This window comes from Trachymyrmex cornetzi, unplaced genomic scaffold (genome assembly GCF_001594075.2).
Source record: "Trachymyrmex cornetzi isolate Tcor2-1 unplaced genomic scaffold, Tcor1.1 scaffold25, whole genome shotgun sequence".
Taxonomy (NCBI): domain Eukaryota; kingdom Metazoa; phylum Arthropoda; class Insecta; order Hymenoptera; family Formicidae; genus Trachymyrmex; species Trachymyrmex cornetzi.
Window position 1 is genome coordinate 2310911 of NW_017297166.1, and position 26415 is coordinate 2337325.

General features: G+C 32.4%; 1 protein-coding gene across 1 annotated transcript in view; it reads right to left on the minus strand.

Annotated features, from left to right (window-relative positions):
* Nucleotides 1-26415, minus strand: part of nAChRa7 (nicotinic acetylcholine receptor alpha7 subunit) — a 217326-nt gene that overhangs the window by 127799 nt on the left and 63112 nt on the right. Inside the window, exon 2 of the mRNA XM_018508149.1 lies at nucleotides 25904-26046. Within this exon, the coding sequence (XP_018363651.1) occupies nucleotides 25904-26046 (143 nt within the window). The remainder of the gene's footprint in view (nucleotides 1-25903; nucleotides 26047-26415) is intronic.

The window sequence follows — 26415 nt, forward strand, 5'->3', positions numbered from 1 at the left end:
ATGTAGAATTTTATTCTAGCATTCCAAAAGCGTAGATACATTTTAACTTTAAACTGCAACTACGATATTACTACGTTGCATTTTCAATGCATTCGCAATATACGCCGCTGTTAATCTTTTAGCTGCAGAATTACGCTTCCTACAAAATTCTGATATTTTTCAGTGATTTTCTCGTGTAATGTTTCACTAGTGAAATTAATGTATTATTTTCATTAATAAAATTAATACAAATTCTATTTTTATAGTATATACTATAAATGCTATGCAGATTTTTTACTGATATGGAATTGACCCTCATTAAAATATCGAAACATTTATTGCCGAATTCTCGTATAATTTGCACCTAAAAATAAGAGTTCTTTTTTTGGCAAAGACTGTATTCAGGTAATCTTAATTAATTTTAGATTCATAGATAAATTTTTAACAAAATTTATAAATTAAATTTTAATTTAATATCTATTTAATTAGTGTTGAAAAAAGTGAACAATTAACAATTATTTTGATATCTCCTTTTGCTGGAAAAAGTTAAGCTCAAATCGATTAAAGAATCTGACATTAAAAAATATCGTAATATAAAGATAAGGCTAAGCAAAAAACTACTTATTTTCCATGCTACACTTTACATATTTTAAATATCATGTGTCTTTAGTGATATTTTTTGTTTTTCGTAATATCAGTGTTTTATGCGGAGCTGATCAAAGCGAGCACGATGCGCGAGTACGATGCACTTCCCACATCAGAGCCAGGTATAGATCTGGTTCTGTATCTGGCTATTATTATGTGCAGATTTTTAGTTACCTTTAGACAGTTCTATTGCGCGCTCGAGAATCAATATAGATCTTCAGTTATTACTTCCAGTTCGATGTAAAAAGAGGAGTGAAATTTAATTTTTCTATCCCGCTCTTGCGCTTTTTCGTGGATTAAAGCAAATATAGAAGGTATCGATTCGCAAGGAATTAGTTTGGGAAAGGTGACCCTAATCCAAGCTGGAAACCTATGCCCATAGCCCGCAGATGGATTATGGTAGATGGCGAAGATATATGTATATATATATATATATATATATATATATATATATATAAATGTTCCGGCAAGGGTTCGCAATTTTGACGGGTTATAAACCGCTTTATAGCTTCGTTTATATACGTGAACGCGAGGATGCGCCAATGTTCCATGTTCCCATGCAGTATCATTTCGGCATGTCGTAATTTTTATATAAACTGTCAGCTTCAATAAAGCGATAGGACGTAATAATTGAGTAGAGAAAAGCTTGCGTATTACTTCTTGTCGATAATTGCAACGTATTATTACGATGGAGCGATCTATAAAAATTTTCAAACTTTAAGATTGAAATTGAATACCTATAATTAATGAATGATTAATTAAAATACATATTAGAAAGATGTTGATTACATTACTATATTATGATATTATTAAATGCTTTATTTTGGCACTTTATTATTCCATGATAAGAGTTCCGGGATAACTATCCGAGAAAACGTCCGATGAATTTTTTATAATAATCGTACGGCGTTAGAGAGAGGAAAGCCGCCCCGCATTATTAAAGTGTAAGTGTAATTTTTCTTCCACGCTTCTCCATCCATCAACATCAGGTGGAAGAAAGAAGGAGAGATGAACGTCTTACAGCTAATCTGATATATAACTTAGCAGCAGTCAACAGCGTTTTAAACTCTGGATAGAAATTCAATTGCCTTTACTGCGTCAGTAAATCCAGTTTTACTTTGCCCAACGGTCATGCAATTATCGTACTAATTATAAATATTTTCACAACAAGAGAAAAAATTACAAAAGCTCTAAGATATTAATTAATGTATTTTCTTGTACGCGATAAATTTATCTCTTATGACAATATAAATTATTTATAACCGTTAATCTCTTGTCTAACATTCATTTTTATGTTTTTATTTTGTAATCTTTATTTTTCATTTATCGACTAAAAATAAGGGTAAATATTTTTACTGTATTGCAATAAATATCGTCATTTTATTATTGACTTAAGATTAAAAGAAATATGTCTTGAACAAATTATAGGTTAAATTAAAATGTAAAAAAAAGTTTAAGTATGTAAAAACTCTGAAGAACAAATATACTCAGAGACAAATCAATATTTCGTATAACTACTAAAAACATTGAATTCTGTTTAAATTGATGCGACAAACAAACGACGTAACTGTTATCAACTCTCGACTGATATTTCACGAGTGCGACGTACTCGTTAGATGACCAGATTAACTATTGGATAGGAAACTTTTGAATTCCCCGGATAAATATCGGATAGCATAGGTTAAACTCACGAAATATTAGCTTCGAAGCTCAACTTTTTACAATAGTTCTAATACCGACTATTAATTCGTAAAATTTTTCTCAGAAATTTCAGATTAACACAGAGAGTATATGAAAGTGATTAAATCATTTTATTATTTAAATTATTAAATTATTTTCCCTTGAATACAAAATTTCTAGTTTTTTTACTATTTCTTTAATTATAAAATAATAATGTTTTTACAAAAAATATAAATATTTTATGTTTAAAATTGAATCGCATAAATTCATTCTTTTTGTTAAATGTTATTAATGTCTTGTTTGTAAAAACAAGAATTCCATTCTTCGCTATTAAACCATTGTCTACTGCACTTTGCGTTGTCGCAATAGTTAAAATAAAATATATGACTTAAAGTTGTCCCAAATGCGTTCAACAACTTTACCACATTATGAATCAGAAAATATTCACTTACAAAAATATTCACTTTCTTTTAATTTTTAGCGAATGCATACAGAAAATTGTTTTCTTTTTTCCAATACGTAATGGAGAGACTAGAGAACCACAAGTAGGAAGGACTGTTTTTTTTGCCTCTGCAAATGAGCCGGTTGTCGGATGAACATTAACCAGATCGCGTTTATGACTCCATTGTGGTGCAGGTAACATGGCAGGTAACCACGTTTGCGATTGGTTTTCTTCACTTCCAACGGTTATTCGGGAAACATTTTGGCATTGTCTACCAGGAATAAGTAGCGAAACGTAGCGCGAAAATCGGGTTAATGGCCGTCTAAATGGCTGTGCTTGATCATGGCTGTGACGCGCGTACTATCGATCCTTCACGGTGCAATGCTTCAACGTACGGTAACGCGAGATTGCAGGTTACGTCGTATTGCACGAGATAAAATAATACAAATGACGCTTCGTACAATTGACTTCTAATGCAATTTAACTTTGCTCGTAATTTATCCACGTCTCTTTTTATAGAATTCGAGACACGAACAAAATCTATTTCATTTTATCCTATATATTTTATATATTTCATCCTTATATATGTTATTTTTAGTAGACAGATGTATAATGGAAATTATATATTCGTATTTCTTGATAATATTGTTCTCGACTCTGAAACTCGACTTTGAAACCGTTCTCATAGATGTGAGAAATTGCTGAATTCGTTAAAAAATAATACAGTGAGTACGACGCTCTCTTTCATGCCGTAAAAACTAAATTGACTTGTTAGACGTTTGAAGAATGTGTTAGCGGTGTATCGTGTTGTAAGCGAATTGGAGTTATAAAAAACGTATTGTACGGATGCAGTTCATTACGCGCCGCAGTAAAGCGCATTTATGCGCTTGCTGCTACACTTTGGTAGCACCATTAATTTTAGCGCGTACAAAGGGAAAGCGGAATAATACACTTCGCGAAGGTCACGTTGTACAAAGACGGTCGCATAAAGTACGTTCCGGTAACACGCGTTTACCAGATATTTCATCATTGTTCAAGTAGGAGTTCATAGTATTTGTATTTGATAGCGGACACTGCGTGGACGATATTGAGTTTTACAAGAACAAACATACTGTAGACGAAGTCAAACAATCGCGCTGGGCGAATGTGTAATTTCAGAGAAGCGCAACTGCAACTGCAATTTCGGAGTTAGAGTCAAGAATACTGGTGCATGAAAGTCGTCAGCGGTGGCAAGTGGGATAATAAATCGACAAATCTGGATAGCATCGTGATACTGCAGATTCTAATTTGATAAATAAATGGCAGTCGCGCTATCAAGGATGTATTACACGTAGTTTTTAATAAAATTAAAAAATTATGAAAAAATTACAATTTTTTTCTAAATTGTATTGTATTTGAAAGCAATGCAAAAGGCTTGGCGGTGGTTTGGCGAAGAATCTGGATCGAAAATGAGGTATTTCAATGAGAGGTAAACATGTTTTTAAAAAATAATTAGATAAGATGAAAAAATTTTATTTAAACTGTAAAATTGTATTGTTAAATATAAATATTGACCTTACTGAACTGTTTTATGTGCGTGTAACATTTATTTTTATACGGAAAGCATAAATTTCAATTTCATTCACTTCTTGCAGAGTTTAAACATCTAAAATACACCCTTAAAATATAATAGGATACGTTGAAAGTTATTAATAAATATTATTAATAAAAATAATTTACATAAATAAAAGTACTTTTATGTAGCTTTGTCGTATTTTAGAATAGAAATTAAAAGATTCGAATTCTGTGGGCACTTTCCAAAATTTGTGATAAAGTTGAAAAAATATCTCACATTTGCAAATAAACCGAATGAACTTTTTATTTCAAAAAAGTGAATTAAAGATATTAAGTATCTATTTTGGCGCAAAATGGAATATAAAACGGAGTAAGAAACAGACACAATATCGAAAGATATTGAATGTACATTTGTTTCTATAACCTGCCAGTATATTTCGATCAGAACTCTATTTCTCTATCCATGTCTATCTACGACTATTCCATCCTTTAACACAATATCAGATTGTCATCGCATGGAAGAATGAATGGAAGGCGAATTGTAATAGATTTTGTCTCAAAATAAAAAGTTTAATCTTCCGTGTGTCACTTACTCGCCAATCAAGTCCTCTCTCTTTGACCTTTTACTCGTATATATCATATTCACCGATCGATGTGTTATACAGTACCCAACTAGTTATTTCTTGCAGAAAAAAAAATATAAATGTTGCAATTTTTTTCCGGGATTCACTGATATAGACGAACGACAACTGTGTGCCGAAATCGACGGCAGTCGATTGTATTTGGTTACACGTGTTCCGTTGATTACGATGGCACGATCCGCTTTCATCGCGAAACTATACAGCTGCCAATTTGTATTAAGCGAAAAGTACCGATCGATCGTGCGACTTGTCATTTGCAATCACACGAGCGGAAAATTCGGTCGTCGATGTCCGCATCGAAAGCAATTGCAACGTCTTTCGAAACGTCAACGCAAAAACCTGTCGATTATTTGACGATTGAACAAAACGGGACGGCTTTTCATCGCTTTCAACCTGCCTATATCTTCTTGAACGTGCGTAGACTTTCGCGATATTAATTATAAGAAACTATATAAAAGGTCTATCAGTCAGCGGAAACCAATAATCCGTTGAACATACAAAATTTTACGGCACGTGCGACCTCCTTCTGTAATTTTTTTTCATTTTTTCGAAGTCCAAGCACACAATATAAGCTACTAATTGTAAGCTGTACAATGCGGTCACGTTTTTGCAAGTTAGCTCGATGTATACTGAGAACCTTGGCAATTTCTTGCGGCAAAAAGGTCATAATAATGGCTGGTCACACTTGGCGACGATGTGACGCAAAAGTGAACGAGTTGCCCGAAAAATAATAGAAACGGGAAAGATATATAAACGGGAGAGAAACGTCTATTGTCATGTATTGTAACAAGTGGACCACATTTGGTCGAATCGTTGGGGTTACAGCAATATCGAAAGGCATATAATATCAGGGATATCTGTAGGGTGACAGTGAATCTATAGTGAATGAAACCGTGGTAATATCATTGTATGCAATAACAAAAGTGGAACGACGACGGCGACATCGACATCGGTCCATTTTCATTACAAACCGCTTTGAGAAAATTCGTAAAAATATCGACGCTACTGATGTTACATCTATCGACGTTTAGTCCATTTCATCGTTTAGAACTTTAGCAATCCAAAGGCCATTTCATCAATTGTTTTCGACGCGTCAATAAGTACAAACCGAACTCGTCGCTATCACAAAAATAAATCGCGGGAAACCTTTTAATATACTACCGTGATATAAAAGATTAATACGAGTATAGATATTCATATATATAAATCTGCTCTATATGAAAATGCTGTAGAAATTCGAAAACTTTAAGAATATCGCTTTCAATTCCACTATATTTTATTACGCAATATCAGAATTTTTATGTAATACCCGAACTATGCAGTATAAATGTGTGTGAATTGTATTTAATATTATATTCTAAAAAGAGTTTTATTCTAAAAATATCGAAAATGGATTTATACTTTATATGTAGACTTTTCTACAGACACACATACTTGTATGGAATAAATTTTAATCTGATTATAATTGTTACATTAATTTTATATCTACACTTCTGCACGCGTAAAATTTTGTAAAGTTTACATTTGAAAAAATATTAGATAGGCCATTAAAATCAGATAACTAAAGAATTTAAGTAATTATTCCGATATGATAGAGCCGTTTATTAGTACGCCGTATTATTTAAATTACACTGATTTGTTATTCATATAAATTGGGTTACAGAATTCCGCATTGTTCTTGACAAACACTCTGAATAATTGGATGTCCAAAAGGCCGTTAAATGCATATCAGCTCGCTCGATGCGAAATTTGGTTCGATTACATAGAGATGCTTTCGACGGAAACGCTCGTTTTCGTGTGTAGAGCCTGTCGACTTTAATGACACACATTTCTCGCGTGAGAACGGTAGGTGCTGTCCAATATAACGCAGACCAAACGCGATTCGATTGTACACATCGACGATCACGAATAAGTGGGGCCTGAACTGCCAATGACGTATAATAATGAATAGCGAAGAAAAATTTATTCAGATAAATATTATTTAGGAAAGGATTTTTCCTCAGATTTTATCATTTTTACGCATTTGTTTTATATCATAATGTAAGCATTTTTGTTCGTCAAAAAAGGGACAGAGTGACGTGAAGGATGGAAAAATATTTTTAGTGGCCATACACATACATTTTCGTTACGCTGTCGACCTTAATGGCGCACGTTTTGCTCGCACAGTAACGGCGGATGTGCTCCTTTGTGAACGGAAGCCGCATTCGAATCGATTGCAACGCGATAGCCAGCGCTAAGTGGAATCGAGAGGGTCGTAACGTGGCGCAGAGTTGTTCTATCGACAGTAGCGATTGATCTCACTGCCGCCGCCATTTCGAGATGATTGCACTGATTGATTGCTGCTCTCTTGCGCGTGTTAAGCTTGATCCGGCGAACTACCAGTGACGACTTTGGTATACTGGATTCCAAAGGTCTTGTGAGAGTTTCTCTTCTGTCACAAATGCATGATGTAGATGATTTGTTATGAGCGTAATAAAGAAATATTTTGTTACATAATGATTATAGTTGCAAAATTAAAATATTTTTATGATACTGACTATTTTATTTGACTTTAATTGCGATAGTGTCTTTAAAAACTGTAGATAACAAGGCGATAACCACTAGCTGAAATATTGTCCCACAGATTTATATGACTTCATCTGATTACAAATAATTTTTTTCACTACTGTGAAGTAATTTGGTAAAATATACGATTTTATTGAATATTGTACAATAATTTCTCGTGGTTGCATATATAATTATCGGATTATACATAGAGATATTTTATATAAATTTTATAATGATTTTTCGAGGATTCCGTCCCACGATTATTGGTTACACATTAAGTGGTTACCACCTCGGTAGATAATTCAAGCTATAGATAATTTTGGTGAAAAAAGAGATAAATCACAAATTCCTTTATAAGTTTAACATTAGATGTAACGCACTTGAAGTAAAATTTATTTCCTAGTTTGAAACATCTCTAATTCAATAATTTTAAAATTTATAATAAACTGTACGCGAAGACATCCATTTCTTTTAATTTAAAAGAAAAAGACATTTAATCCATACAAATATATCATATTAAAGAGAATTAAAAAATTCAATAAATTACGGTGAAAATGCTCACGACTCCGAATTTAGTGTTTTGATGAGTACGATAAATTTTGCACAACGTTTCCGATCGTGCCAATTTTGTGCGAAATTTATGACAATTGCGATTACGAACAAGTTCGCGAACTGATCCGCCTAACCCATTAATTTCGATCGCTTAGCTACGGCGAGGATCCGCGTCGATAGTAATATAAATCATTTGTCCATTTCACACAGTTAGAAATTTATGATAGCTCATCTTGGACGCGTCTGCAGCGTGACGCGTGATAAAGTGCACTACATGTCACGGATCGTGTGATGAAATTTGCATACGAAACGGAAAGATATGCTGCGGAAGCAACGTATGGGACTCCGCGGGGAAATCTGTGCTCGATACCCGCTGACAGTACGATATCTTCCGAGAAACAAACGTATCTCGTGTGCGAAATACAAACTCGCGACATAATGCGGTATAAATTCTCCCTGCGAGCATTTCATTTTTCTTTAACCGCGCTGTATCAAAGTAGCGACGTATCTGTAAAATTTTTCAACTGTTAAATTGCAACGGTTACTTTTTCTATCTCCTCGCATAGTCCGTTTCTGGGTAGACACGAGCAATTTTTGAGACGCAAGCATTCTTTTGTCGTGGTTGCACAACGCGGACTGCGGACTTGAATGCAGAAACTGCGACGTAACGAGGTGAAGCGCGTAACTTTACCGCAACCAGAAGATTCGCGGCATGATAATTATTATGTACGCGCATACAAACGGCACACTCCGCGAACTCGTAAACTAATGCGCATTGTTCGGCCTGCAAAATTGATAAACGGACGACTGTTTTTCACGCCGCGATATAACTTCAGCTTAACGAGAACGGAATTGAATTTACGTTTCTGCAGTATTGCGTTGCTGATTGCGCTAATTAGCGCCAGCATTCCAATAATTGAACGAAAAAAATACGAAACGCGCATCTAAGAAACGATACGTGCTCTAAACATTTATATGTCAGCGATCAATTTATTTTAAGAAAAATTAACCGAAATTACTATGATACTTAATTTCCGATGGAACAAAAAATCTAAGGTTATAAATAATGACACATTATTAGATTAAAAATAAACTTGTAGATCGTATGTAATAAATCTTCAGACTTTTTTAAGTTATTACTATTACCTGCAGTCATAAATCATTCATTGGAAAAACACTTTAATTTCATTTTACATTAATATGCGTACGCCTTTCTTGTGTGATTAATTTAAATAACGATTAGGAAAACACCGAATAGTGGATTGCTCAAGACTGTCCATCAAGCGCAACAGGTTGCAACATATCACGTGCATCGGTCAGTCGATAAAACCGCACATGTTTCTACGATCTCGGCTCAGATCGGAAAATCAAGATAGATTATTTATTTAGTTAGAGCAAATAATTCCGTTATGAGTATATTCGTTCGATTGGTATCAAATGCTCGAATGCATTTTTTTCAATTTTGCTTAAAACGTAATATAAACTGTTCTAGAGTTATTATTATTATTTGCAATACACACTTTGATGTTATTAATTCTACTGTGATCAAATGTACATAACGTAACTATCATAATTTTACCTTAACCGTAATAAGTGTATAACAAAACTGTATTAATTTTATTTTTATTGTTAATCAATATAATGAACGGAAAAATAACTATACATAAAATAACAAAAACATTAGAAATACATCAAAGTAGAAACGAATCTATATTTTCTTTCTGACATTTTACGAAATGTTTGCACTTAATAAAGCACAAAATTTAATCAGTTATAGACAATCCGAAAAATGTATTTTCTTTCTGTGTAAATAATATTTTGCAAAAAATATAAAATAATCTTTTCTAAAACAGAATTTTAGATTATTAAGGTCAATATTAGTTTCTATTACCATTTAATATCAGATAGAGTAAATAACTGATTATTATATCTTAATTAAAGTTTTGCACAGGAAAAAGTCCGGAAATTAATTTAAAAAATTCACTACTTATTAAACCTTTTGGTGTAATCCGCTCTAAAATCCTCCGCTTAATATTGAGCAAACTCATAATGAGCAAGTTGCAAAATTCTTAGTGCGGAAAAATCGCATGAGATTTGTTTGCATAAATGTCATAATTATTTAAAGTATTTACATAAATCTTTGGAATTTCCGATTTAATGTATCTTTTATAAATATAATAATAAATATTTAAATAATGTCAATTATTGTTAAAATTAGTACATTTTAGATAAAATAAATTTCTCAATTTATAAAAGTATTTGCGATGACACTTAAAACTTATTATATCAATTAAACTTTAATGATTTGTATATTAATTATAAACTTATACTTGAACATTTTCAGTTTAGTACTCCGGTATATGTCCATTGAATAAAAAGCTTATCGGAACTTAAGAACCTTCCAGGGACGTAGTTACAAAATTGCTACAATTTTTCTCAACGAGCTTAAAATCGCGCGGCTACTACGCGAAGGAGCGTAAACTTTATCCCCGATGCGGAGAACTGATTTACGGAAGTATAAACTCGCCCGTAAGTGCGGAAACTTTCTTCGAAGAAGTTATCGAGAGCAATCGTCGACGATCGAGTCGGAAGCAGATGCCACATGTAATTTTGTTAGTGACCGATGTCTCTGCTCGGTTCATCCCGTAAAAAGAAAAAGAGCCTCGACTAAAGAGAGAGAAGAGGCAGGGAGATTAATAAGCCCCTTATAATGGAAAATAAATTTGATCACTTTTAAAGTAAGTGATAAAAAGAAAGACTGTATATAAGTCAACGCAATTACAGAAATAATATTACACACAAAATTGTAATTGCACACAAATCACATACAGTATTTATTAGTAAAATATGAAGTAATAATTAAGTTTATATAAGAATTTTCTATTCACATTGCAGTCCATTAGTCAAGTACTTAAAATAATTAAAGCCATCACGGTTAAGATAATTGAAGTCCATAATGTTAAAACTTTGATAAATAAATAGAAGACGAGGTCTTAAAAGAAGCGATGACCAGTCATATTAGCATAACGTGATTACTTTTAATCATGATATGTTTGCTTCTAAATATTAATCCTTTAACTACTAATTTTATTTTATCATTATTAGTCACGTATTACATCGTAAAGTAAATGCTGATGCGATCAAAAGAATCTGCATTCCACTTTGCTCGCGTTTTTCCCTACTCACCGCACGATTAATAATTTTCGCTTTTTATTTCCATACATACTACATGGCTATATTGGCGTGTTCAAAGAGGACTCATTTTCTCATATCCTTCGAAGAATAGGTTTCATGCAATGGCAACGGATCACACGTTCGTGGCTCCTTCGGAAGTGGGATAAGCTGCCGCCGCCAGTGCGGAAAAGCTGTGATACAAACAGATCACGTGCGCGACCCTCGGTACGAGCGAACGAAGTTTCGGGATTTACTGTACGTTCGTGAATCAATTTATGCTATAACAAATAATATAAATTAGCTCCCGTTCCGACAACTTTCTCGAATGCAAGATACACAAACGACGTTGCATCGCCAATTTGAGATATTTAATGTGATTCCGCGATCTCGTAGCAATACAAATCGTTAGGCTGATTCTCGACATGCTGATTGCGTGTTTCTATCATAAATAAAAAACTTAGCCTGTGCTTTACTTCGTATTATTGATCCATGCTAGTGACGTGGATTGTAGTTTAGCTCTATATTAATTTTTTTTATCAACACTATTCGAACGGCAAGGTTAAAATTTTTATTACAAGACTGCAAAAATTGTACAGTGTGTTCATAGACTCACTGCAGCTGTTACCTAACGTAGGCGATTACATATCTCGGAGAAAGGGTTGAGTAACTGTTCGCGTGCGCCGAATGTATCGTTATTTTCTAACGGCGAAATTGTAGCGTGACCGGCATTTCCGCTTCAGCATCGAAAGCAATATCGTCTAACACGTAGCGTATTTATGGGTATTTTGTATCACAAACGCAATACAGTCGACGATTTGTCTCTGTACGAGCAGACAATGATTCGCGCACCGTTTCAATTTCCTTCGATACGGTTTCCGAAATTTCCGATCGTGAAAGAATAGACGACGTGCTTTAAGTAATGTATACGTTTGGCAACTACTATCCCTGCTTCTCGTACTACATTTGTTCATGTTTAAAAATGGAAGAGTGGAAAAATTTGGATAGTTGATTTTTTTCAATTAATATTACGCTAATATCAAACAATAAAATTGAAAGTATAATATTATAACACGAAGAAATGTCAATAATAAGATAGCCATTAGAAGCGGTAAACTGTGCGTAACCACTTTCGTACAAATTATTTTAATATATAATATCATAATCAACTACAATACAAATCACCAACCATACGTTTCGACTTCAATTCGAGCCATTGGCTGCGTTCAGCAGAAAAAGCAGCTTTGTAACTGTTGCGAAATTCTTGATTGGTTTCTTAAGAATCTGAATGTATAAACCAATCATTGAAAAACTTTACAACAGTTTTAAAGTTGCTTTCTCTGCTGAACGCAGCCATTCTCAGCAGTATCAATAATTAATATACAATTAACAAATATTAATACTACTGAGGATGATTCATTGAAGCTAAAATGTAGGGTTGACCGAGGCGAATTGGATCATAGGATGAATCGGGTCAATGTAAATTTTGTTGGATTTGTATCGTTAATTTTATTACTTTTTTGTTTCAAAAATAGCTAGTTTGTAATTAAAAAGTAATCAAATTAACAACAAATATCAACTAACTGTTTCAAAATTTATATATTAAGTATAAGCATATTCGAGCCTATAACGGTCAAAGCTAGATCTTCTCAATGTGTGTGTGCCTAAATAATTCACAGTGAATTATCTATATCCTATATATGTACATGCATATATACTATATTTTTGTAGTTATTCAAACTGCGCGCCGAAATTTTTCCGGACTTTATCAAACGCAATTAAACTACTGCAATAATATCACAAGTTAAATTAAATTAACAAGCAAATTCTCAATCTTCGATCCGATATCATATTATAATGTGCTGAAAACTTTAAATAAATTGATATCGGATCGAAGATTGAGAATTTGCTTGTCAATTTAATTTAACTTGTGATATTATTGCAGTAGTTTAATTGCGTTTGATAAAGTCCGGAAAAATTTCGGTGCACAATTTGAATAATGCATTGTTATGCCTGCTAATCTGTAATAGAAACAGACATTTTGTTAATTCGCAGTAGCTAAAATTCTCACTACATATAATACGATATAACACAGAACCAAAATCGCAATATATGCATATTAATTTAACAATATTAAACATTTCGGCACTTTGCAATAAATATATTTTTCTACAAGGCACTTTCTATAAAGTTACAAAACAATCATCTAATTAATTAATAATATTATTGCACTATTTTGCAGTAAATGCATTTTTCTTGATAGAGTATCAAAATCATAAAAAATTTTTTATTATGAATAAAATCATAATTTGCAGATATTTAAATTGAACGTATATTCTAAAGAAAATTATATAAATATATAAAATGATACATATATTACATATATACTTAATATATATAATATATTAAGTATATTTACAATAATTTCTATCTATCCATTTGTTATTATCTCATTCGCCAGAATGAGCGAAATCAAGAGAAGGTCATATCATCAAGACAACGAGGCGATTGATGAGTAAACTCATTTATTATATTCGCGTGACTAAAAATAAGAAAACGTCATTATTATCTCACGTAAACTCATGTTTTGTTAGGTTGTATTATAAATATTATTGAGCAAACTAATTTCGTGGCAATTTTGCCATTTTTTAATGAAATGTTATAAAAATACAAAGATTAGAGAAACAAATATTTACAATCCTGATTATTCAATGACAATTTAAACGCGTTTAATCACAAAGCACGGTATTGATGGCTGCGTTCAGCAGAAAAAGCAGCTTTACAATTGTTGTAAAATTCTTCAATAAGATTGGTTCTTACTTTTGATTCCTTATGGATCTAAATGTGTAAACCAATCATTTTGAAGAATTTTACAACAGTTGCAAAGCTGCTTTCTCTACTGCTAAACGCAGCTATTGAAATATACATAGCGAATGGAGGTATAATAACGCCGTTATACTTTTAGCGTTACTTTTTATAATAACGATTTGATGATAACGTTACAACTTTTTATGACTACAACGATAACTAACTAAACGCTAAAATTTTGCTGAGGTTGGAAAAGACACTATAAAAAGTAACTCGTCACAATTATGCGTTATTCACTGAAAAAGGTAACTTGTTATTTGTAACGCATCGACACGTTATTTTATTCACAAGTAACGAGTAAAAATAACTCGTTACGAATAACGAATGACTTTTTTTTTAGTAACGAGTGATTTTTCCAATTCGTAACAAGTACCGATTGACTTTTCCAACTCTGGTAATATCGTTATACTGCCATAAAAGATTCGGATCGTCATTGCCAAACTATTATTAAAACAGAGTAATGGTAAAAAATAACAATGTTACAAGTAATAACGCGTTTCATTTCCTGGATCACAATCATCATGTCGTGGGCGTTGATAAACGTATTGTAACCAATAATTTATATAATATGGTGAAAAAAAATGCAAGCTAATTGAAAAATTAAAAAAAGAAATTAAAAAGCATTGGGGTAAATTGACGGATTATTTACCAACCAATGATAATTTTACCGCCGCTTTTTACATGATAAAGTGCGCACGAGTTCGAGATAATAGTTCATTTATCTTGTTCGCGATGCTTTGACGCTGTTGCGGTGATAGTGATGAATTACGGCGTGCGGACAGTTAATCCAATGTAGGATGATGAGCCCGGGAAACTTTTCGCGGTACGTGACCCGCCATAGTAAACGGTAATGCGGTGCAACCGGGCTTGCACAAATGCTACACATTTCCCCGTCGAACAAATTCAGTTTGCCCCTGGCGCATCTTTGACGCTATGCGTCATTCGCGCCCGCGTTTACCACTGCCGCGAGAAAATAACGCAACGAAGCGAATTGATGGTGAGAGTAGATGGAAACCCCGCGATTCTTTCCTATCGTCGACGTCGTCGTTGTCGTCGTCGTCGTTCCGGCCCCATTAGCTGGCTTTCTTCCACTTGCGAATTGCATCACATCGTGTGCGAAATCGAATTGCGGCACGCTCGGTATTCGCATAAAAAGGGCCCTTCTATCCGATTTTACAGTAGGTGTTAGTAGGTGTGTAATGAAAACGAATTAAAATCACCAGCAAGAAAAATTCCTATCTTGATACAGCCCGGTTTATGTATGTTCAAAAAACAATATCATTTTGTTTTATAATGATAATTGATTTATAAAGTATTTATATTTGTAGATAAAATATTTAAGCAAACAATTATTTATTTAAATAACAATTTCTTGATGAAATTGTAGAATGACAATAATGATTTTGAAGTTATTATAAATTATCAGTTATATATGGAATGTTTTAAAAATGCCACTGAATAAACAAGAATCGAAGTTACGGATTTATTTCATGACAGTTATATATACGATTAATTTGAAATTTACAAGACCTTTCCTTTCACGTGCGCCGTATTTGTTAGATATCTAGAATATTTAGGCCATCTATATCTCTAAAGAGATCATATAATATGCGCATGCAAATCTGCATCGGCTATGCAAATTTCATTGAGCCGCAAGCCCTTATTTCCAACCAATCGCGTTTAGCACGTCCTGGCTTAACCAAGGATTTACAGATCGCGGGACTCTCTTTTGGCAGGTTCTCCCACAGCCTATATTACAGAGGTTTTAACCTTCGTGCCCTTGGGGATGTAGCCCTTCTTCCTTAAAATCTCTTGAATTTCTCAAAGCCAGTCTGGTCATAGACTGGCTTTAACTACTTAAGCTTTCTACTCGGGGTGCCAAATTACTCAACGTCTAGAACAATTAACGTAGTATTAACTTATTTATCTTGATATTTTTCTTCCAGCTGCGACCCCAGTTTCAAATAAAATGATTACGGAAATATTTATCGCACAATCACTTAAAAAATGTAACGATAAAGGAACCTCTGTTATAAGGTTCTTGAACATTTTTCATCTTCTGTCCAAGATGCAACTTTTAAATTACTTTTTTTTCTTATACAGAACAGTTAAAACTTTAAAAATAACTTTAAGATAAATTTAAGAAACGACCGAAGTTTGAAATTAAAGTTATTCTTATTCTTATTATTTGACTTTGTGCTTATTTTTTTGATATTTGATTGGCGAATAATTTAAAATAAGCGATTAGAAGTAAACGATAAATTCTATAGATATATACTCATAAAAATACCTTTCGTTTAAAAAAAACGTGTACACGTTACAAAGGGTTTAATAGTTGAAAGACTATCATCCCATTTCTGACACTAGCTGCATAACCTCATTTTTGCTTCTAACTTTGAGATTCTAGTGGAAGCAAGAAGAAGTTTTCTGACAGAAAATGGATGTTGGAAAATGCTTTAACTTGATAAACTATGCCTCGCGGATGTGATAGACTTTAGAAATTATTTTAATTAAGCACTTTCAGCAACCATTCAAGGTACGATAAGGAATTCGATAAATCTTGGTACGAATAACTTCAGTGTTTGTAGAACTAGCTCACGAAATCTATATCAATGCTCAAATATTATTTTAATATATACATATATATAATATTTTTTTGCAAAATCAAGCAAAATGTGGATATAACAATAGTACAGCTGAGGGCCAACTATTATCAATCTAATCCTGAGTTTAATACTGCGCATAAAATCGTTACATCAAACTTCGTTTCATTGGAAATGCAATTCCGGGAGATTATTAGCTTGTCACGGAGCATTAAAACGATATTTTTTTTATTTTTCAGTTAACAGAAAGGAGACCTGTTATCTTCGTAAATTGCAGTTGTCTCACCATGTCACTATTTTTATCTTACTTCATGAATAATTCAAGAGGAACTAATATCCATCTATTTGAGAGCCGATGCGCATCAGGAACAACAAAACCAGTGCTTTTTACATAAATCTCCAAACAAAATATCATTCCTGGCACGTATTTTTATCTCGCGATATATTCAAAATTATAGATTGTGTGCCAAGCTTCTATAATACGGATTTATTATATCACATTCTTATTTTGAAAGTGAGACAATTCCGCAATTGTTATTTTTCAGAAATAATGGAACATATTTCTACTAAATAAAACCACAAACAAACAATTTTTTATCCATTAATACTTATAATTTATTGCAATAACGATCAAAATATAATGAGAAAGTAGCAGTTATATGTGTTGTTTAAAAACGATGTTTCCATAATAAATAAAGAATACATTAACATAAATCCAATTAAACTTGTTAATTTAGAAGCGTTTTATAAATTAGTAAGCACCAAATTTTACAACTAATCTGCAACCATAAGGTAAAAGCGACAATTGCTTTGTTGTCACATGTACAAAACAAGAATGCGAAACACGTTTTTTACTATTTAATTTTCCACTAAATTTGTATGGACTGAACACACTTGCCGTCGACGTATTCCACATTTGTTTAGCATTCGTGGCGCGAAATTGGGAAGCGTTTATAATGTAGAACCACGAATGAAAATGGGCCAAACGTCACATGAAAATCGATCTAGATTATCGGACAAAACAATTTCTGCGTTCACTAAAAATTTATCACGTGCGCGACGACCGGGAAGAAAAAATCGGTATATTTCATATGCATAAATCATACTGCACATAATAAAACTGCAAAATGTGTTACGGCGCGGACGTTCTGAATTTTCAACAATTGCAGTTGCATTTTGGCGATAAATTTTTTGAATAAAAAAAGTAGCGTAAATAAAAAATTCGATAATAAAATTTTATGATATCAAATTTTATAAAGTGTTCCACTTTAGTAATCATAAATGATAAAAACAGTAACGTGATTAGACATAAAATAAATTTTGAGAAATTTGATTTTTTTTTTTTAATCGTTACCATTATCTTTGGTAAATATTTTTTCAATAGAAAATTTTTATCAAATACCGAGGCGTGACTATAACGTTGCATCTCTGAAGTGACAATATAAAAAAAACTAGATACACGGTCAAAATAAAATTCGTTTGAAATATGCGAGCAAATGTAGCGAACATGCAATTTCTTCGGCCTGCTCGTACTCGTGGGAATGCTATAACTTAGATCGCTGTCATTTCGAGAATCGTTTCGCGAAGTATAACCAACGCGGCAGTATTTCAGAAGCTCTTCGGAAAGAGAAGAAAGCGCCGGTTTGAGTGCGAACGACGTAAATGCACGGAGTATTAATGTGAGGACATACGGGAGAATCTGGATCTGTCGTAATGATGCACCGTGCATCGTGCGTTTAACGTGTATACGTGTAATTTTGCAGTTACGTGAGATGCCTTAGTTACTCGGCGGATGAGAATAATTACGATAAGTGAAAAGAAAATGGTAGATACTGTTAATTTGAAAATTATACGATGTAATTTCTTGTAATATGGCTGGCTAAATACACGCAGCAAACAGAGCGTTAATGACTGCGTTCAGCAGAAAAAGCAGTTTTGCAACTGTTGTAAAATTCTTTAATGTGATTGGTTTATACGTTTAAATTTATAAGGAATCAAAAGTAAATACCAATCATATTAAAGAATTTTACGACAGTTGCAAAGCTGCTTTTCCTGCTGAATGCAGTCATTTTATATCGGATCAAAAACATGCAGAGCCATTTAATATTTTCTATTTTATGTAAAATAATTTCCTCTTTAATATTGGCACATAACATACATTTATACTAATGAGTTTTCACAAAATTTGGACATGTATCTACCGTAAACGAAACTATCAATCACAATAATCGTGATTTTTTTATTGGGAAACGAATTTTTACGAATTTAATAAAGAAAAGACAAAATCTGCGTGATAATTTTAAAAGTTAATTCGCAATCGTATCACAGCTTGAGAGTAAACAAAAGGAACCAATTATTCTGGTTCAAAAGTACGTCTCTGTATTACTTCGCGTCGTTCACGTTCTACCTTCATTTCCAATTCGATTTAACTAAGACTTTGAATTATCATCGATTCTGCGGGTGTAATTGGTTATTTAAGCCCCGGTTTAAATTGTAACAAACGGTATGATGAAAAAACACTCGATTCATTACTACTCTCTGAAACTGTCTGTATCTAAAGAAGGAAATGGAAAAGATTGGGAGCTTAATTCTCTATATCCGTTTGAAATACAATACCTAAAACGATTTCTGATTACACTTTGGTGATTACTCTTTTATATCGCCATTAATAAATTTTTTATTAAAAAGAACAAATTCACTTTATACGAATTTTTATCAGTCACATGTTTTCCGATCAAATCAATTATTCATATAATTCTAAATATCTGTTTTTTTTTCCTTTTTATCACAAAATATAATAATTTTTCCAGTTTATTATATATTAGACAAAAATTATAAAGAAAAATTTATTGAGATATCAATTAGTTATAAACAATTGAAAAACAAAAACTTCAAATGAATAAATATAAATAATATCTTATTTTTTATTCAATTCAAGTAGACTTTAATTGCAGAATTAAAATTTTAGATTTAATTATTAATGTTGACAATCAAAAAATGTCAGCAAGTCTAAAATGTCATTGGTTTTATATTGTTGTAATCGGGCAAATAAACTATGTTATGAAATAAAAGAAATTCAGTGAAAGCTAAACACCATTAAATTGAAAATACAAGATCAAAAAACAATAGCTTCTTTCAATATTATTATTTGCGTTTTTATCCAAATGTAATCTGTAATCTGAAAGAAATGTATTATAATTGACATATATGTATTTTATACGGTGGTAAATTATACTGATATTTATTTGGTTATCATTCATAACTTCACTATCCCCTCTAAACACTTGGCTAAAGGCAAACACCGAGAGCTGTAAACTTTATATAATAGCCTAATAATAAATTACACGACGACGCTTGCATGACTCTCGACAAATCGTGGAAGTGCAGCTAGTTATTTTCCCGTTTAGGATGGGATACACCCCATAGCTGATTTGTTAAGCTACGTTTATCTACAAGGCAAACTCATCATGAGATAAGTCTAAGCAGCCCTAAGGGAACGTGTGCCGAAATATATTGCGCGCATTGACGATAACACCGCGAGTTTCCTTCCCGCTTGTCGACGAGAAACGTCGGTGCGCAGCAAACGCTCACGTGCACATGCCCAACCGAAGAAACGAGATAGTTGGTGCTATTGCAAGTGAGCTCTGAAACTCGGCTAATCTCCGGACTAAGTACTATTCCACTGCGGAACACTATTGAAACTCACTCCTGAGCAGACATTTCAAGAGCGAAATTGTTCATGATTTCAAGGGCCGTGACGTTCAAAATACCATGAGAAAGAGCTTTCAAATAAATAATCGATTTTCCTTAATGTTATAGAGAGATTTTAATTAAAGTAGAGTGTATCTTTGCACCTGTGAAAAGCAGGAAAGAGTAAGTCTAACACATAATCTGCTTTATATTGTTGTAGTCGCAAAAACAAACTATATTATGGAATAGAATTAATTTAATGGATTTTAAACACTATTAATTAAAAATATAAAGTCAAAAAGTTATTGGAAAATACAAAAATACGAGTCAATGTTACGATAAAACGTTTATTATTATTTTATATAATTAAAAATTGGCGTTTTTTTAATGAAACTTGTTTAACATATGAAAAAATTTGTAGAAAATAACAGCTTTTTTCTCACGGAACTTATTAAAACTTGTTTATTTGATCCATCTAGAAAACATTTATTCATAATATAAAGTAGAGATTCTTTATAGAGATTTATGAAAAAATACGAGATTTTTAATTTTATGTTCTTCTGCTTTTCATATATCAATACAAACAATATATGAAAATACATGAATAAAATTCATAAATATCAACTGATATGTTATAAAAGAAAACCCTATGTTTTCCGATTATGAAAAAAATATGTTATAAAAGAAAAAAGTAAAGTAAGAAAACATGTCCAGGTTGAACAAATGTAAATTAATTCCAAAGTTAATAAATCTAGTAAGTCCGTTATGTCACTTATAATAGTATTAACGGCATCGATATGCATTAATTACTACAAATTGATTAAATAGTATATTTTTGGAGAGTAATTTCAAAATTTTCTCTTTTCGCTGATAAAAAGCGATACATCAACGTTAGTTCGCTATTCATTGACCTTGCGATTTTTTAATAGCCATAGTAAGATTTGTACACGTACTTCTTTGCATATATTTATTTATTGACAACAATGTTTTTATATCCAGTGACGTATGTACGTGTGAGACGTGTCTGAATCTATGTGAAAAAAAAATAGATCACCGTATTTCTTCATACTTATCGGACTATAGAGAAGAACGGGTAGCGATATCACGCTGCATACCGTCACCCTACAATTAAATTTCCGTCGATTAATTCAGTGTGCGATGACATTAAAAGCATCTTATTGATTGTTTGAAAATAAAATTAGAGAGTACGTTCGTTATATGCGGAATACAAATTACTTTTTTACAATGAGAGCTACGATTTTTTTTAAAAGGACGTCACTTTTTTACAAATAATTTGGAATTAAATGTCATTGAAAATAGGTATTTTTATAAGCTTTTTCTCATGAGTTTAGCTTCGTGTTTGCAATCCTAGATTGCTATTCTTTAATTTTATTTCAACAAAATTTTGGTTTAAAATTCGCTTGCTGAAATGTTTGATGATGGATATCGAAAAGTACTTTCTGCTATATTTCTGATGGCCACTACGTTTTACAGAGGAGTTGTTAGATCGCGCAAATATCTATCTTAGCATGCATGGTAGTTTTATTGGATATTCCAAATAAGTTACTATTTCACATGCACTTTTCATATAGCTAGGTTTTTATGGATATCCGCAGCGATTGCAATAGCATACACCGAAATGTCCGAATGCGCAGAAGCGATAGGCAGTGACACGTGTGCATGAGTACACAGGATGCAGATGGCAGCAACATGCAGCGGTGTGCAATCTAGACGCAGCCCGCAGGGATGACTGATCCACACAGTCATTTGGACTTTGCAATCCCACGGAAGCAAACTCAATACATTGCGGATATTCACATAGGTTCATAAGATAAATATATATATATTCAAAAATATACTGAAACTTATATATACTAGAAAAAAATTTATTAAATATTTTAATAAATATTTGTTGCAATAATACTAACTAAATATTTACTGTAAATCTGAGCATATACTTATTTGATATAAAAACCATTAATTTAAATAATAATTTTTTGTATTGAGTAAATATTTATTTACTGTTAGTAAATGTTTAGATAGTATTCAAACAAATATTTATTAAAATTTAGTAAATATTTTTAGTGTATTACAACAAAAAAACTATTCTTATTTTGAAAATATCTTTATTTTCTACATAGGGCTTAAAATAAGATTATTTAGCGTTAAATCGACATAATTTGCTTACATGAAAAAATTTGATCTTATACCAAGAAAAATATGTTTTCGTTATTCAATAATAATTTTCTCAATTTAAGAGGAAATAATATCGACAGAAAATTATAACAATTCAAATCGAGAACTAGAATATAATATTGTTGATATAAGAATATAATACGGTTTGATATAAAAAAATAATATTGTTAAAATTTGAGAATATCAAATTCTTTAAAGAAAGGATTTTATATTGTTGCTTATATAGGAAACAATGATTGCATTGAATAGAATGTAATCGTTTTAAATTGAGAACAATTTTTTTTTCTTTGATACTCATATATACACATGTTTTGTTATAGTGCAATAAACATTTGAGGAAAGATAGAAGTCATACACAACCTAATTCAAGAATAATAAGAAAAATAAAGAACAAGATCCACATATTACGTATTTGACATAACAAGATAACAAAAGCTAAACTCGTTTTTTATTCATATTCCTTTGAAAAATTTAAAAGCAACACGTACATATACACTTCGATTTGTATTTCGCGATACGAATATTTTCTAAATCATAGGATATTACATTTTTTAATAATCACCGCGTCGTGCTCTCAATGCATATATAAACGTGCGGTGATTTTAAATAAATTGTTTAATTGGCATATAAAATTTTTTTATATTTATACTTCAGTTACGAAAGACGCACAGCAATGTTGACAAGCAGATGCTAATATCATAAGAATACTAGATACACACACTAATGTTATTTTAGAAAATAATCCGACATACGAAAAATGTTTTGCTCGAGGGGCATGTCTGGTTTGGTAAATAAACTTTTGAATCGGTGGACAGACTATCACAACGCGCTCTCTCAATATTAATACCGGAACATTATTATTACACCCAGTATGATCGCAATACCGCGTTCACGTCCCACTCGATATCCTTCTAGGTAGTTTATCGCGCATCCCCTGGCGCTGCGTCGAAAATTGCAGCGTGCAACGTCGAAGATAAACGGCGGTGCAAAGCGCGTGGCGTGTACGCTCGTGTGCATGCACGTTATTTATACTCGGGGCCACGCGTGAACCATGAAACTGGCGATATTGCCTTTCTCGACTGAAAGTGAGTAAGCCGTGAGGTAGATCGGAGCTAACCGTCGCGGCTCCGATCGACAATACGATTTCGGAAATTAAGAACTTCCTGTTTCGCATACGAGACACGGGATTCGGTCATTGCATCTTTGCGGAAGTTGTCCGTTAACTCCGCCATTATGACCTCGCCGAGCCAACGCAAACCGCGGAAATAGAAGGATGGACGAAGTGGTGTATTTCATTCGCGAAGTTAAACACGGTAGAATTAAGTTTCTTCCTTTTATGAAATTGTTACTTGACAGCTGACTTTTGTTCCAATCTAATTAATAAATTGCTTTTTAAAAGAAACTAATATGTTATAAATGCAACGTACGCACAAATATGTCTAGTACTCAACAGAATTAATAAAATATTGAAATGTTTTTTTATCGAAAAATGTTGAAACGTTTCATTGAAACGTTGAAATTGAAAAGATTAGACACGAGACTCAACAGATTTTTAGATTAATGTATCGATTTTTGTTTAATTTGCTCCTGTGAATTTTTGTATCCAAATTACAATTTAATTTCTTGTAATTTTATAATATTTCATATTCATATTTTTGATGGATTAATGTAATCTTGATATATATAAATACATATATATATAAAATCACAAGATGATATCTTTTCTTTTTTAATTATTTATAGAAATACACAAACTTAATGAAGCTATATATGATAGAAACATCTTTTATCAGAGTGCTCATAATCAAATACACAAATAGTCAAGACAAGCGATTTTCTAAAGACAATCTCGATGCTGTTACTTCAATTTATAGTCTATAGAACTAGGCGAATGCTGAGCGTCGATCTGTGACGTTGATCAGTGCACGCGATTCATCTGTGGCGAACTTGAAACCACAACTTCGGAATTTGCGAATACTTTTATTCGTTGGTGTGCATGTTATATGTTACATTGATACGCGTCTATAAATCGTAGACTCTTCTCATCACGGTGACTCTTTATTTTATTACTGGAAATATATATAATTAAAGAGTACATGCGTATTTGTCAACGATAAATATGTAAATCTACATATTATACATAGAATGTGTGTATGTAATCCATCGCATTTTTTTAATTTGATGATTAAATTTATAATGTAAAATTATATTCAATTTAAGTTATCTTTAATCATGTCTATAGTTTGTCACTGTTTCTATTCGATAAGTCGTTAATTTAATTAAAACTATAAAGTTAAATAATTTATAACTTAAGAAAATATATTAAATTTTACACTCAAATTTAATTTATTATTTACTAAAAGCATACGTTAATATGGACGTTGTTTGCTTTGAAACCACAGAAATGGATTGATGTAGACACACATGAAAAAAAATTAAAAACGATAAAATATTATTCGATTCAAGGAATTGGATTACACCTGCTCTTTTGATATCTAACAACACAAAACATTACAGAAATAATCTGAAAGATATTACAGATCACTAAACAAATATTCAGAACCTTTCAATTGTATTATTCATTAAAACTTTTTAGATATTTATTACTTTAATACTTAATCACTTTAATAGTTAATCACACCTTTAAAGTTATTTTTAAAAATTAGTTTTATATAGAATTAAAAAAATATAAAAAATTTTATAGACGAAGCAAATATAGGAACGTTAATTAAATATATATAATACATTGTTTTAATGTGCTCAAGAATATATTATCGTTTCTCTCACGACTATTCAAGACTTCTGATATATGTCACATTATCTGATATGAGTATCATCTTCATGACAGGATACGTACTGATGCACGTTTAATTTATACATCACCGATATTAATATTAATAAAATGGATAATATAGTGATATAGAATATTAATAATATGAATAAAATAGTAATATGGAACACGTTTATGCCAAAATGATATTACAGTGATATACATATAAACTGTGATTATTAAGATTTAAAAAATCGATTTTAATTATAATATTCTTTTTTATTAATTCTTACTACACTAAACAGATATTAATAGAAATCAGCTATTATCGCTCTTTCCGAAAGAAAAGAGAGATCCTAGATAAAAAAATATAAAAGATCTGTAAAAATGTCTTAAAGATTAGCGCATGTTTTTTTTTAGAAATAGCATAAAAGAATAGAAATAGTAAGAGAATAACAAAGAAAAGGATTTATGAAAGGGACGAATTCGACTAAACATTGAAGACCCGAGGGAAAATCAGTCCAACGCCGGATGAAGAAGCTGAAGAAAATAATTGGGCACTTACGACGTCGATTATTTGCATGAGCGTGAGGCCAAAGTTCAGCACGAGGGCTTCGGACTCGTTGCCCACCGGCCGCTCCAGCACGTTGTACGAGTCCAGCAGGTCGTTCAGCAGCCTCTTCTCGTGGAAACCGCCACTTACCAGCCCTGTGTCCAATCACAATCAGCAGTCAGTGAGAAGTTGCACGCAATCAGTTGCGACGATCTCTCTCGTCCACGTCGCTTGCGTCGCATCGTCTCGCTTCGAGGAAAATGCAAGAAATGGGAGCGGGATAACTCAGGAATGACTACTCCCCCCCCCTCTCTCTCTCTCTCTCTCTTTCTCTCTCTGTCTCTTTCATTCTGTTGGTGTCCAAGCAACGTTTATCTTCTTACGACTGCACGAGCCCAAACCTACTCCATCTATCTACCTATCCCATCGCTTCTGTAGCCACCCCAATCCTCGGAGTTCTCAACTACTTTTCGTGAATACACTTCGCGAATACAACTTTGAACACTCTCTCTTTCTCTGTCTCT